This window comes from Mya arenaria, chromosome 2, assembly GCF_026914265.1.
Source record: "Mya arenaria isolate MELC-2E11 chromosome 2, ASM2691426v1".
NCBI lineage: Eukaryota > Metazoa > Mollusca > Bivalvia > Myida > Myidae > Mya > Mya arenaria.
The window spans coordinates 48,292,070-48,308,975 of record NC_069123.1 but is presented as its reverse complement, the minus strand read 5'-3'; the positions used below and the strand labels follow the sequence as shown (position 1 = coordinate 48,308,975).

At 35.1% G+C, this 16,906-nt stretch overlaps 1 protein-coding gene across 6 annotated transcripts in view; it reads left to right on the top strand.

Moving 5' to 3' along the window:
* Window positions 1–16,906, top strand: part of LOC128207230 (sodium-independent sulfate anion transporter-like) — a 37,710-nt gene that overhangs the window by 11,028 nt on the left and 9,776 nt on the right. For all 6 annotated transcript variants that reach the window (XM_052910060.1, XM_052910069.1, XM_052910052.1 and 3 more), the window contains 12 exons: window positions 2,386–2,488; window positions 3,270–3,474; window positions 3,699–3,864; window positions 4,098–4,152; window positions 4,453–4,549; window positions 4,703–4,881; window positions 5,856–5,928; window positions 6,211–6,261; window positions 14,419–14,479; window positions 14,791–14,987; window positions 16,228–16,286; window positions 16,488–16,559. In XM_052910060.1, the coding sequence (XP_052766020.1) occupies window positions 2,386–2,488; window positions 3,270–3,474; window positions 3,699–3,864; window positions 4,098–4,152; window positions 4,453–4,549; window positions 4,703–4,881; window positions 5,856–5,928; window positions 6,211–6,261; window positions 14,419–14,479; window positions 14,791–14,987; window positions 16,228–16,286; window positions 16,488–16,559 (1,318 nt within the window). The remainder of the gene's footprint in view (window positions 1–2,385; window positions 2,489–3,269; window positions 3,475–3,698; window positions 3,865–4,097; window positions 4,153–4,452; window positions 4,550–4,702; window positions 4,882–5,855; window positions 5,929–6,210; window positions 6,262–14,418; window positions 14,480–14,790; window positions 14,988–16,227; window positions 16,287–16,487; window positions 16,560–16,906) is intronic.

Genomic DNA, 16,906 nt, shown 5'->3' with positions numbered 1-16,906 from the left:
GAAAGATATCCATGAAACAGAGAAATGCATGCATCACAGGTCGTATGCATAGTTAGACCTTCCCTCTGGCTAGGACTGGGCATTGCTGGCATGCCCAATGATACAGTTATGTCCTACAAGGCCGGCTGCCCATGGTGGTAGGAACATTGAGGAATGTCCACCATCTGTGGAATGGTGGGCCACAGTGTCAACAAGCCTCCATCACAAGCCTTGTTAGTAAAACCATGCTCAAAATGGAACATTTCCTAAGCACCAGGTAGAGAACAATCTAACATATATTATACATGTTTTGGAGTTTGAATATGAAATAAATATTGTTTTTCTTTCTTATTATTATTTGAATCGGTCATCAACTCTCTGTCATTGCTTCCTGACCTGGTAAAGGCAGACAACTGTTGGTTCAACATAATCGCCTAGATTAGAAGTCTATGTTACTAAGTGTCAGGTTTGTAAAATAGTTCAAAACGCAACTGGCAAACAACTATCACATATAAATGATTGTTTTTTTTCATATATATAAAAAAAAAATTGAATTTGCTTGGAAAAAAATATGTTTAGTGCTGTAAATTATCGAAAAGAGATTTTATTTTGCTCAAGCTTTTTTCTATTTAATTGCATGTCTGTGTTTCTGCGTCTTATTTTTATCTTCATAAGTGATTGTGTTATGAATATTTTCATTCACCAAGTGATAGAATTATTTAGTTTTCTTGTTAAATGTTTATTTAGCATTACATTTGTTTACATTGAATTAACAAACATTTAGTATGAAGAGGTAATCATATATGTGACTATCCCATAGAATTGGCCATTGTTTGATGATTATCTCTGAAGTATACACCAGTCATTTGTCAAAGTCAAATAGATTTTCAGGAATTTGCTTTACACTGTAGTCTGTTGTCAGTTATTCACCAATAGATTGTCTCTTAAGTTCACACTTAAGGAAGAGATGCTGCAATAGTCAAATTATTTTTATACTTTTTTGTTTCCATCTCTCCATAACGTTATATGTTTTTGAGGTATTGACTTCAACTGGACAAAACAAACAATATTTTGTGTTTGGTATTTTAATTAGTATAATGATTTGGTATCAAAACTTTGCTATTCTTTTAAGAACTAAAAGTAAAATTTCATGCCTTATTTCACATATGTTAGAGTCATTATTTCTAAATACCATTAACTTAAGTGATGACTTCTAACCAATATAGGGCATTTAAGTTGCATACATCACTCCTTATGATTCTTCTTATTATAAGAAGGTGGTGTGGTGGGGGTATTAATAACATCCAGTGATAGCTCTAGTTTTAGTTGTTAAGGGTGATCATGCTCCTAGCAAAACGGGTAGTGTCTAAACTGTCCGATATAACAGACAGTAATACGATCATGACCATATTTTCAGTTCATGTACTAATTATTTCGGTCAATACCTATTGAAAACATCTTCCAAAACCAGCCAAAACTGCTTTCCAACGAGTTTAGCAAACACTGGTTCAGCTTAAGTCCTCTTCCGTTCCAATTTTTTGTAGATGAAATTGATCTACTTTCTATTCATTTACAATAAATGCTTCATATTTTTGATGAAAAATGATCTGCATAATGTGTATAAACACATTCATTCTGCTAAAATCTAGTTAATGCAAATAAGTGTTCTGAAAAAAATACATGCTGATATAATGTAATACTTTTGAATCTTTTTATGCTGTTGACAATGTTTTACATCTATTTAGCATAAATGTAACTCAAACCTTTTAGTAAATGGCATCTTGACACAGGCATCATTGATTTTAAATTATAAGCGGTTTGTTTGATGTCATTTTTGCATGTTTAAGCTCTATTTTACACCATCAATAAATATTATAAGCTAATTGATATTAACACAAACATAATAGATTAGACTGATGTAGTGCTTGAAGTGTATCAGATGAGGTGAACTCAGTCATTTATTATATTGAAATAAAAATAAATTATTGTGGAAAACTTAACAAAGAAATTGTACACTCTAGAGCCAAAATACAATTATTTGTAAAAAAGTACTGATTTATAGATGAATTCCCAGTCTTTCAATAAAATAAAATAACTGCTATGAAATTGGTGTATCGTGGAGAGATCCAGAATTTGGTATCAGAGTGGGCGAAATCTTGGGAAGGTTTAGGAAACATTAAGAGCCCCCCCCCCCCCTGTTTTGAGTCTGAAATGGTGCACTTTGTTGTATATACTTATATATATACTGTGATATTCACATAAACAAGTTAATGTTAAGGAGAATAGATTTGCTTTACCTTAATAAATCAATGACTCGGGGAATATTTCTAAGGTTTGGTTAGATATTAGATGTAAGATATAGATGTTCTACCTGTAAAATCTATATATATGTATTATCTGTTGCAGCCTGCAGGATTTCCAGTGTGACCTGATCAGTGGACTGACCGTAGCGCTTACCGTGTTACCTCAGGGCCTTGCATACGCTGTCATTGCCAACCTACCTCCTCAAGTCAGTAACACAAAAACATTGACTCACAAATACAATAGAATTCAGTATTAGTGCTCAATACATAATTGCTATGGAAACACAAGTGAGGACATCCACTTGTGTTTTCTATTATAGATGTGCAATACACTAATGCCTTTAAACAATGTCTGAGTCCTGCAATGATTGTCGACAGAGGTATCCTTATTTATAGATTAGTCGTAAAAGTTTACAGGATTTAGTCAGAATTTTGTTAATTGATATTAAACTAATAACAGAGTTTAGTTAAAACCACAGTTAAATGAGTCCTAAAATTGCCATTATAAAAAAAATCACTGCATACATAAAATTATATCCTATCATGATTTAATGATTCAATCGGAAAGACATCATAATATACCCAGAACAGATATAATTTGTCCTTATTGCAGTATGAACATCATTTCCTTCTAGCTTGTCCCAATTATAATAATTTAAGGAGGAATACCTTAAACCTAATTTTTGCTGTTTATAACTATGATGTCATCAGATTCTAGTAAAAATTAAGGAAAGTAATTTTAGTAAATTTTTATACTATGCATCTAAATTTCAATCACTAACCTAACAAGATAGTGATAACTTCATGTCATTATTACATATAACTTATGTGAATGTAATTATGCAAAATATCTTTATTGACCATGTCTTTGCTTTTATGCAACAATGTTGTATAAAATTTATGTTGGCTATGAATGATGTAAACGTTGAATGCTGAATAAATGAATGTTATGTTATGTTATGTTATATTAACAATTATATATTTCAGTATGGTCTGTACTCGGCATTCATGGGATGTTTTGTGTACACACTCCTGGGTACATCGAAGGACATCACGCTGGGTCCTACGGCGATCATGTCCCTAATGACTGCTGCCTTTGCCTCCTCCCCGATACCTAACGACCCAACATACGCTCTCATACTCACACTTGTTTGTGGGGTCGTGCAATTTTTAATGGGTGTACTACATTTAGGTAAATGTGCTTCAATATCTTGAAAAAGATTAGTCAAATTAATGCCACATTGTCTAGTTGAAGAATGGAGATGGTCTTATTTGTTGTATGATGTCATGTAATGTGCTTTAACGGAGTATGTTTTGTAGTGGGCAAATCTATACAGCGTAGTAGTTTTATTAGTAGGAAGCTTTTAGTACAAAAAATGAAATTAGATTATCAATAAAGATGAGTATTTTTCACAGGAATTATGGTGAACTTCATATCGTATCCGGTTATCAACGCCTTTACCTCAGCGGCAGCCATCACAATTGCCTTTGGTCAGGTAAAAGGCATTCTGGGTCTCCATGACATTCCGCGCGAGTTCCTTCACATGGTATATGAGACCTGCAAGAAAATTCCCGAAACCAGGTGAGATCAAATGTCACCAAAGTTTCTTGAGCTGAATATGTATGACACTGAATCATTTGAAAATTTCAATAAGCTTTCCTAGAATTAAATGACATCACCATTGAATAATGGGTTGCAAAAAATGTGTAAAAAATGTGTAACAGTGGTATCCATAATAGATCTGTAAAGTGTTGTTGCTGATCATGTTGAAAGGCATGTGTTGATGGGATTTATATTGACTGTTCTATTACCAGGGTCTGGGACCTGACGATGGGATTGTCTGCCATTGTTGTACTGCTGCTTATGAAGGTGGGTTGACATGGCAACCATCAGTGTCACATTACAACATTCGCCTTGTATTACATATTACAACAAACAATCATTGATTTCTTATAAATGCATGCTATTCTTAAATGTTAAAATTTAATTGCTAAGCTGTATTTAAAGAAGTTATAACAGATTTAATTTTTGTAGCATATTATAACATTTTAATACACTGTCGCATAATATAACATTTTATACTTCCATGATATCATAAATTTATTGAAGCATATTCTTCAAAGCAAAATAATTATATTAAATGAAAGATTAGATTCTTTATGATTACAGCAACTCCGTAAGATAAAATGGCGCCAGCCAGGACCAAATGAACGAATTCCAATGATTGTTTTAGTCTTCCGCAAGTTCATTTGGCTTTCTAGTATAGGTGAGTTATTTATTAGTACAAATTTTAATTTTTAAAGTAAAAGTTGTATCTTTAACTATGCACTTAACTCATTGTTATGTTAGAAAATAAGCTGTAAATAGATATAAAATATAAGTTTAGTGATAATATTTATAATATTATTATGTTTTTCAGCCGCCAATGCAATAATTGTGATAACGTGCAGTGGTATTGCTGCAATATTGGAGAAATATGGTCATGGAGACGCCCTGTCCGTCACCGGCCATGTGAAGGCTGGATTACCTCCCTTTAAGCCTCCAAATTTTAGTCTCCAAAATGGCAACACAACCATCACAACTGGACAAATCTTTGGTGTAAGCAGACAGCATTAAGCCTCTTCAAGTTTTGTTATAGTTTCTAAATAACCTTTCTTCATTTTTAGCTCAACTATTCAAAGAATAAGGAGAGCTATACTATTCACCCTAGCGTCGGCGACAGCATCATACCTTGGTTAAGGTTTTTAATGTAAGCACCTTTAAGTCATTATCTCAGCAAAAACATTACTTATTGCATTGAAACTTAAGATATTTGTTCCCAACGATCCAACCGACTTAATTTATGATTATAGATAACACCATTTTGAATATAATGCAAAGTATGGACCTTTATTATTCAATTTAGAAATTTGGTTAAGCTTTTGCATGTAAGCACACATAGGTATATATCTCAGCAACTACTTGATGTATTACATTGAGGCTTGAAACAACGGTACTCAACCATCCAACCGTCTTAAATAACCAAGTAAGATAACTTTCCTTTGCTTAAAATGCAAATTATGGGCCTTTATTATTCAACTTAGATATTCTGGGTAAGGATTTTAATTTTACCACATTTAATTTCAAAGCAGATACATCATGTATTGCATTGAAACTTTAGGCATGTGCTCCCAACTATCCAACCTCCAAAATTAAGGTCCCCCCCTCCCCCCCAAAAAAAACCCAACTGGTTTCCAGTAACCCGACCAACCCTATTTTTTCCTTGCTGACCCTAATAATTTTCTTTAGGCATAAAGGTAAAAAGTTAAAAACTAAATACATCATTAATATTTTCATTGCTTTGGTGGTCCCGCTTCTTTTGCGATCCAGAGAATAAACATCCCAGAAGTGGTTTTGTAGATTTTAACAAAGGTACATTATTGCTAAAAATCTCTTCTAGGTATTGAACCATTTTCAGGATTGTTGAGGAAATCATCCCCTGACTTATCACTAGGTTATAATTAATCATCCACTACTATATCACTACTACATTAATCGAAATGACCAAATCCTATATCTGTAAATGCTTTCAGGACATCGGAGCTGGCCTCATTGTGGTGCCTATTCTTGGACTAGTGGAATCCATCGCTATCGGCAAGGCTTTTGGTATGGGATCAAATTTTCACACAATCATGCAAGCAAACTTGTTTAATCTCAGAAGTTTTAATTCAAATTTAATAAATTTACCTTATTTCATTCTTTATCGCTGACCTTCATGTATGTTGTTGATTTTCAAAATCAATCAAGCATCCAAAGACAGTGTTCTAAAATGCAATTTTTGTAGTTTTAAATTGAAAATTAAAGCTATATCAATAAAGGATACAAATGCATATATATATATACTGCAATATCCAGTATAAACATGTTAAATATGCATGTGTTTTTCAGCCCGTCAGAATAACTACAAAATTCTGCCAAACCAGGAACTCCTTGCTATTGGTAAATATAACTACAGTACAGGGACTCCTTGCTATTGGGTAATATAACTACAGTACAGGGACTTCTTGCTATTGGTAAATGTAACTACAGTACAGGGACTTCTTGCTATTGGTAAATGTAACTACAGTACAGGGACTTCTTGCTATTGGTAAATATAACTACAGTACAGGGACTTCTTGCTATTGGGTAAATATAACTACAGTACAGGGACTTCTTGCTATTGGTAAATGTAACTACAGTACAGGGACTTCTTGCTATTGGTAAATGTAACTACAGTACAGGCACTCCTTGCTATTGGTAAATGTAACTACAGTACAGGGACTTCTTGCTATTGGGTAAATATAACTACAGTACAGGGACTTCTTGCTATTGGGTAAATATAACTACAGTACAGGCACTCCTTGCTATTGGGTAAATATAACTACAGTACAAGGACTTCTTGCTATTGGGTAAATATAACTACAGTACAGGCACTTCTTGCTATTGGGTAAATATAACTACAGTACAGGCACTCCTTGCTATTGGGTAATATAACTACAGTACAGGGACTTCTTGCTATTGGTAAATGTAACTACAGTACAGGGACTTCTTGCTATTGGTAAATGTAACTACAGTACAGGCACTCCTTGCTATTGGGTAAATATAACTACAGTACAGGGACTTCTTGCTATTGGGTAAATGTAACTACAGTACAGGGACTTCTTGCTATTGGGTAAATATAACTACAGTACAGGCACTCCTTGCTATTGGGTAAATATAACTACAGTACAGGGACTTCTTGCTATTGGTAAATGTAACTACAGTACAGGGACTTCTTGCTATTGGTAAATGTAACTACAGTACAGGCACTCCTTGCTATTGGTAAATGTAACTACAGTACAGGGACTTCTTGCTATTGGGTAATATAACTACAGTACAGGGACTTCTTGCTATTGGTAAATGTAACTACAGTACAGGGACTTCTTGCTATTGGTAAATGTAACTACAGTACAGGGACTTCTTGCTATTGGTAAATGTAACTACAGTACAGGCACTCCTTGCTATTGGTAAATGTAACTACAGTACAGGGACTTCTTGCTATTGGGTAATATAACTACAGTACAGGGACTTCTTGCTATTGGTTAATATAACTACAGTACAGGGACTTCTTGCTATTGGTTAATATAACTACAGTACAGGGACTCCTTGCTATTGGGTAATATAACTACAGTACAGGCACTCCTTGCTATTGGGTAATATAACTACAGTACAGGCACTCCTTGCTATTGGGTAATATAACTACAGTACAGGGACTTCTTGCTATTGGTAAATATAACTACAGTACAGGGACTTCTTGCTATTGGTTAATATAACTACAATACTGGGACTTCTTGCTATTGGTTAATTAAACTTCTGTACAGGAACTCCTAGCTATTGGTAGAAATAACTACAGTACCTGGACTTCTTGCTATTGGTTAGTTCAATTTCTGTACAGAAATTCCTTGCTATTGGTAAATGTAACTACAGTACAGGGACTTCTTGCTATTGGTTAATATAACTACAGTACAGGCACTCCTTGCTATTGGGTAATATAACTACAGTACAGGCACTCCTTGCTATTGGTTGATATAACTACAGTACAGGGACTTCTTGCTATTGGTAAATATAACTACAGTACAGGGACTTCTTGCTATTGGTAAATGTAACTACAGTACAGGGACTTCTTGCTATTGGTAAATGTAACTACAGTACAGGGACTTCTTGCTATTGGTTGATATAACTACAGTACAGGCACTTCTTGCTATTGGGTAAATATAACTACAGTACAGGGACTTCTTGCTATTGGTTAATATAACTACAGTACAGGGACTTCTTGCTATTGGGTAAATATAACTACAGTACAGGGACTTCTTGCTATTGGTTAATATAACTACAGTACAGGCACTCCTTGCTATTGGTAAATGTAACTACAGTACAGGAACTCCTTGCTATTGGTAAATATAACTACAGTACAGGCACTCCTTGCTATTGGTAAATATAACTACAGTACAGGGACTTCTTGCTATTGGTTAATATAACTACAGTACAGGCACTCCTTGCTATTGGTAAATGTAACTACAGTACAGGCACTCCTTGCTATTGGTAAATGTAACTACAGTACAGGCACTCCTTGCTATTGGTAAATGTAACTACAGTACAGGCACTCCTTGCTATTGGTAAATGTAACTACAGTACAGGCACTCCTTGCTATTGGTAAATATAACTACAGTACAGGGACTTCTTGCTATTGGTTAATATAACTACAGTACAGGGACACCTTGCTATTGGGTAATATAACTACAGTACAGGGACACCTTGCTATTGGTTAATATAACTACAGTACAGGCACTTCTTGCTATTGGTAAATATAACTACAGTACAGGGACTTCTTGCTATTGGGTAATATAACTACAGTACAGGGACTTCTTGCTATTGGTAAATATAACTACAGTACAGGGACTTCCTGCTATTGGTTAATATAACTACAGTACAGGGACTTCCTGCTATTGGGTAATATAACTACAGTACTGGGACTTCTTGCTATTGGTTAATATAACTACAGTACAGGGACACCTTGCTATTGGTTAATATAACTACAGTACTGGGACTTCTTGCTATTGGTTAATATAACTACAGTACAGGGACTTCTTGCTATTGGTTAATATAACTACAGTACAGGGACTTCTTGCTATTGGTTAATATAACTACAGTACAGGGACTTCTTGCTATTGGTTAATATAACTACAGTACAGGGACACCTTGCTATTGGTTAATATAACTACAGTACAGGGACTTCTTGCTATTGGTTAATATAACTACAGTACAGGCACTTCTTGCTATTGGTTAATATAACTACAGTACAGGGACACCTTGCTATTGGTAAATATAACTACAGTACAGGGACTTCTTGCTATTGGTAAATATAACTACAGTACAGGGACTCCTTGCTATTGGTTAATATAACTACAGTACAGGGACTTCTTGCTATTGGGTAATATAACTACAGTACAGGGATTTCTTGCTATTGGTAAATATAACTACAGTACAGGGACTTCTTGCTATTGGGTAATATAACTACAGTACAGGCACTCCTTGCTATTGGTAAATATAACTACAGTACAGGGACTTCTTGCTATTGGTAAATATAACTACAGTACTGGGACTTCTTGCTATTGGTTAATATAACTACAGTACAGGGACTTCTTGCTATTGGGTAATATAACTACAGTACAGGGACACCTTGCTATTGGTTAATATAACTACAGTACAGGCACTTCTTGCTATTGGTAAATATAACTACAGTACAGGGACTTCTTGCTATTGGTAAATGTAACTACAGTACAGGAACTCCTTGCTATTGGTAAATATAACTACAGTACAGGGACTTCCTGCTATTGGTTAATATAACTACAGTACAGGGACTTCTTGCTATTGGTTAATATAACTACAGTACAGGGACTTCTTGCTATTGGTTAATATAACTACAGTACAGGGACACCTTGCTATTGGTTAATATAACTACAGTACAGGGACTTCTTGCTATTGGTTAATATAACTACAGTACAGGCACTTCTTGCTATTGGTTAATATAACTACAGTACAGGGACTTCTTGCTATTGGTTAATATAACTACAGTACAGGGACACCTTGCTATTGGTTAATATAACTACAGTACAGGCACTCCTTGCTATTGGTAAATATAACTACAGTACAGGCACTCCTTGCTATTGGTAAATATAACTACAGTACAGGGACTTCTTGCTATTGGTTAATATAACTACAGTACAGGCACTCCTTGTTATTGGTAAATGTAACTACAGTACAGGGACTTCTTGCTATTGGTTAATATAACTACAGTACAGGCACTCCTTGCTATTGGTTAATGTAACTACAGTACAGGGACTTCTTGCTATTGGGTAATATAACTACAGTACAGGGACTTCTTGCTATTGGTTAATATAACTACAGTACAGGGACACCTTGCTATTGGTTAATATAACTACAGTACAGGGACTTCTTGCTATTGGTAAATGTAACTACAGTACAGGGACTCCTTGCTATTGGTTAATATAACTACAGTACAAGGACTTCTTGCTATTGGTTAATATAACTACAGTACAGGGACTTCTTGCTATTGGTTAATATAACTACAGTACAGGGACTTCTTGCTATTGGTAAATGTAACTACAGTACAGGGACTTCTTGCTATTGGTTAATATAACTACAGTACAGGGACACCTTGCTATTGGTTAATATAACTACAGTACAGGCACTCCTTGCTATTGGTAAATGTAACTACAGTACAGGGACTCCTTGCTATTGGTTAATATAACTACAGTACAGGGACTTCTTGCTATTGGTTAATATAACTACAGTACAGGGACTTCTTGCTATTGGTTAATATAACTACAGTACAGGGACTTCTTGCTATTGGTTAATATAACTACAGTACAGGCACTCCTTGCTATTGGTAAATGTAACTACAGTACAGGGACTTCTTGCTATTGGTTAATATAACTACAGTACAGGCACTCCTTGCTATTGGTAAATATAACTACAGTACAGGGACTTCTTGCTATTGGTTAATATAACTACAATACTGGGACTTCTTGCTATTGGTTAATTAAACTTCTGTACAGGAACTCCTAGCTATTGGTAGAAATAACTACAGTACCTGGACTTCTTGCTATTGGTTAGTTCAATTTCTGTACAGAAATTCCTTGCTATTGGTAAATGTAACTACAGTACAGGCACTCCTTGCTATTGGTAAATATAACTACAGTACAGGGACTTCCTGCTATTGGTAAATATAACTACAGTACATGGACTTCTTGCTATTGGTTAGTTCAATTTCTGTACAGAAATTCCTTGCTATTGGTAAATGTAACTACAGTACAGGGACACCTTGCTATTGGTAAATGTAACTACAGTACAGGCACTCCTTGCTATTGGTAAATATAACTACAGTACAGGGACTTCTTGCTATTGGTTAATATAACTACAGTACAGGCACTCCTTGCTATTGGTAAATATAACTACAGTACAGGCACTCCTTGCTATTGGTAAATATAACTACAGTACAGGCACTCCTTGCTATTGGTAAATATAACTACAGTACAGGGACTTCTTGCTATTGGGTAATATAACTACAGTACAGGCACTCCTTGCTATTGGTAAATGTAACTACAGTACAGGCACTCCTTGCTATTGGTAAATATATCTACAGTACAGGCACTCCTTGCTATTGGTTAATATAACTACAGTACAAGGACTTCTTGCTATTGGTAAATATATCTACAGTACAGGCACTCCTTGCTATTGGTTAATATAACTACAGTACAGGCACTCCTTGCTATTGGGTAATATAACTACAGTACAGGGACTTCTTGCTATTGGGTAATATAACTACAGTACAGGCACTCCTTGCTATTGGTAAATGTAACTACAGTACAGGAACTCCTTGCTATTGGTAAATATATCTACAGTACAGGCACTCCTTGCTATTGGTTAATATAACTACAGTACAGGCACTCCTTGCTATTGGGTAATATAACTACAGTACAGGCACTCCTTGCTATTGGGTAATATAACTACAGTACAGGGACTTCTTGCTATTGGTTAATATAACTACAGTACAGGCACTCCTTGCTATTGGGTAATATAACTACAGTACAGGCACTCCTTGCTATTGGGTAATATAACTACAGTACAGGGACTTCTTGCTATTGGTAAATATAACTACAGTACAGGCACTCCTTGCTATTGGTTAATATAACTACAGTACAGGCACTCCTTGCTATTGGGTAATATAACTACAGTACAGGCACTCCTTGCTATTGGTTAATATAACTACAGTACAGGGACTTCTTGCTATTGGTTAATATAACTACAGTACAGGGATTTCTTGCTATTGGTTAATATAACTACAGTACAGGGACTTCTTGCTATTGGTAAATATAACTACAGTACAAGGACTTCTTGCTATTGGTTAGTTTAATTTCTGTACAGGAACTCCTTGCTATTGGTAAATATAACTACAGTACAGGGACTTCTTGCTATTGGTTAATATAACTACAGTACAGGGACTCCTTGCTATTGGTTAGTTTAATTTCTGTACAGGAACTCCTTGCTATTGGTAAATATAACTACAGTACAGGGACTTCTTGCTATTGGTAAATATAACTACAGTACAAGGACTTCTTGCTATTGGTTAATGTAACTACAGTACAGGGACTCCTTGCTATTGGTTAGTTTAATTTCTGTACAGGAACTCCTTGCTATTGGTAAATATAACTACAGTACAGGGACTTCTTGCTATTGGTTAGTTTAATTTCTGTACAGGAACTCCTTGCTATTGGTAAATATAACTACAGTACAGGGACTTCTTGCTATTGGTAAATATAACTACAGTACAGGGACTTCTTGCTATTGGTTAGTTTAATTTCTGTACAGGAACTCCTTGCTATTGGTAAATATAACTACAGTACAGGAACTCCTTGCTATTGGGTAATATAACTACAGTACAAGGACTCCTTGCTATTGGTTAGTTTAATTTCTGTACAGGAACTCCTTGCTATTGGTAAATGTAACTACAGTACAGGGACTTCTTGCTATTGGTTAATATAACTACAGTACAGGCACTCCTTGCTATTGGTTAATGTAACTACAGTACAGGGACTCCTTGCTATTGGTAAATATAACTACAGTACAGGGACTCCTTGCTATTGGTAAATATAACTACAGTACAAGGACTTCTTGCTATTGGTTAATATAACTACAGTACAGGGACACCTTGCTATTGGTTAATATAACTACAGTACAAGGACTTCTTGCTATTGGTTAATATAACTACAGTACAGGGACTTCTTGCTATTGGTTAATATAACTACAGTACAGGGACACCTTGCTATTGGTTAATATAACTACAGTACAGGGACACCTTGCTATTGGTTAATATAACTACAGTACAGGGACTTCTTGCTATTGGTAAATATAACTACAGTACAGGGACTTCTTGCTATTGGTTAATATAACTACAGTACAGGGACTTCTTGCTATTGGTTAATATAACTACAGTACAGGGACACCTTGCTATTGGGTAATATAACTACAGTACAGGGACTTCTTGCTATTGGTAAATATAACTACAGTACAGGGACTTCTTGCTATTGGTTAATATAACTACAGTACAGGGACTTCTTGCTATTGGTTAATATAACTACAGTACAGGGACACCTTGCTATTGGTAAATGTAACTACAGTACAGGCACTCCTTGCTATTGGTAAATATAACTACAGTACAGGGACACCTTGCTATTGGTTAATGTAACTACAGTACAGGGACTCCTTGCTATTGGTAAATATAACTACAGTACAGGGACTTCTTGCTATTGGTAAATATAACTACAGTACAAGGACTTCTTGCTATTGGTTAATATAACTACAGTACAAGGACTTCTTGCTATTGGTTAATATAACTACAGTACAGGGACTTCTTGCTATTGGTTAGTTTAATTTCTGTACAGGAACTCCTTGCTATTGGTAAATATAACTACAGTACAGGGACTTCTTGCTATTGGTTAATATAACTACAGTACAGGCACTCCTTGTTATTGTCAAATAATACTACAGTACAGGGACTCCTTGCTGTTGGTAAATATAATTGTACAGGGCAGATATGTTAACAATAAAATCACATGTACAAATTTTAACAAATTTTAAATTGCATGGTCCTACTTTCTCGAAATAGCACTACAGGTGTTGTTACTGTACGATATTTATTTAGCGATATGACTTGCTTAAATTAGATTTTTTTAAGCAAGACATCGATTATCTTGATTATATATAAAATAATATTCTTTAAACATCTCAAAACTCTTTTCAGGATTTAAATCAAAACAAAAAAGTGGTCTTGCTCTATCATGTTGTTAGGGACTTACAACATTGTACAATAATTGGGTCCAGTGGATTAGGAAACACAGTGTACATTTTGTTCTCTGATTATTTGTATATTCAGCCATGAACTCCTATTCAAGTATAGTTCAAAGTGAAATTGATTAAAGAAGTTGGCTTCGGTAAGATAAAAATGACGTATAAAGAAACAATCAGTAAATATATATATATATTGTCTCTATCCAGGTGCTGCCAACATCATGAGCTCATTTGTGTCTGCATATCCTGTCACCGGCAGCTTCTCCAGGTCAGCTTGCGGGAAATAACATATAACGATAACTTCTTTTGTATATATATTTAATGCTCACTTCTTTTGAATATAAAAAAATGTGTGTGTTTTTTGTTAGGATATTCACTTAAGAATCACTAACCATACAACCGTTTACAATTACATACAATATTTGGTGCATTTCTTTGAAATATTATGCCACATGGGTTTTTATCTCGGACGAACAGTCTTACTATTTTCATTCGGTCCATTGTGCGAGTTTAGAACCAGTCATTCCAACAATTTAGTGTTAATTTTAGTTTGCTAAAATCATACTGGATATTTTACAGGACTGCAGTTAATTCCCAGAGCGGAGTGCGAACACCAATGGCAGGAGTGTGGACAGGGGGCATAATTATCCTGGCACTGGCCTTTTTAACTCCCCTGTTTGAATATGTCCCAAAGTCCGCCCTCTCAGCTGTTATCATTTCTGCAGTCATACAGATGGTCGATTATGAGATTGTCATGAAATTCTGGAAAATAGAAAGTAAGCTTCCCTTCCAAAGTTCAAAAGTTGTAATTATATGTGACTTACATAAGTGATAAATAAGTTTTTATTTTCAATCATTTTCTTTTGGTTAAAAATGAGCTTCAAAGATTGATGCCATTTTTTCATGCGTTCATGCTGTATGATGGCTGAAGGGCACTCAAGGACATTGCATGAAGCATGCTAGCACTTCTTGGAAAATGTGCCCTCCTGCGTTTTTATGCCCCCACAAAGTGGCGGCATATAGGGTTGCCCTTGTCCGTACGTACGTACGTACGTACGTCCCGAAGATTGTTTCCGATCTAATTCTTGAAAACCGTTTGTCCAATCCTCACCAAACTTTAAACACATGTTTGTGACCATAATATCTTGATCAAGTTCGATAGTCATGGAAATCGCTTAAGTCATTTAGGAGTTACGGCCCTTTTTTGCCAAAAATACTTCAAAAATATATGTTTCCAATCTAATTCTTGAAAAGTATGTGTCCAATCCTCACCAAACTTTACATACATGATTGTGACCATAATATCTTGATCAAGTTCGATAGCCATGGAAATCGCTTTTGTCATTTAGGAGTTACGGCCCTTTATTTGCAAAAAAAGACTTGAAAAATACGTCCCGAAGATTGTTTCCGATCTAATTCTTGAAAACTGTTTGTCCAATCCTCACCAAACTTTAAACACATGTTTGTGACCATAATATCTTGATCAAGTTTGATAGTCATGGAAATCGCTTTAGTCATTTAGGAGTTACGGCCCTTTTTTGCCAAAAATACTTCAAAAATCATTATGGCTTATTTTCTGTGACAAAAAACCGAAGTGGGGGCATCCGTGTCCTATGGACACATTTCTAGTTACAACTATGCGCAAAAATGTGATCAGTCCTTACTTTTCCAATTTGTTAATTACCATTAAAAATCAATAAAATCTTTGTGGCTGAGTATTTATTGTTGAAGTGACGTTATCAACAATTGCCGTTTTAAAAAAAGAATTGATTATCAGTTTGGGCGAAATGACATCACACTAATCCAGTCCGAGCACAAAATTGAAATAAACAAGGTCACAAACCTAATGGGCTTTAGAAATGAAGGTCAAGGTTTTCTACACAAAAGATTAGGGGAATGTAAATATATCAAAATAACACACATGAAAATGATATATTTTATAATTTAAGTAATGACAAAGTACATGTACCGTAGTAATTGCAAAACCTGACCATAATAATCCATTGATCTTTTTAGAACTGGCTCTCATTCCCTGGGCAGTGACATTTCTGACCTCCTTTGGCCTCGGTATTGAGGTAATGTAATCATGTACCAATCATCAGCATGGCAGCTAGTAGTAGTGAATAAAGCATTGTATTATAATATATAGCTATTAGTTTATTTTGAGTTTCTGTTCATTGTATTTAAATTCTTTTATATATTTTTAAAATGCACTGTAACCAACAATGTCTATATGATTGAATATGTTTTGAATATGCGATGATGTGTTATTTCAGTATGGAATTCTGATTGGTATTGGAGTCCATCTGCTTATTCTGCTGTACCCTGTCGCTAGACCAAGGATCACCGTAAGTCATTTAAATGTAACATATCATGCTAGCAATCATTCCAGAACCACCGTAAGGCGCTTACATTTAATGTCAGCAATCCCAGAATACAGTAAGGCCCTTAAATTAAATGTCAGCAACCTTTCCAGAATCATCGTAAGGCACTTCTTACATTTAATGTCAGCAATCATCCCAGAATCACCTTAAGTCACTGAGTAACTATTATGATAACTTTATACATGTGGTGCTATGTGTTCACTTTATACATGTGATACTATGTGTTACATATCTTGTTAGCAATCATCCCAGAATCAAGATTCCTAGGATTGGTTTCATTCCTATGATGTATTTTCTGCATTTTTCTGGGG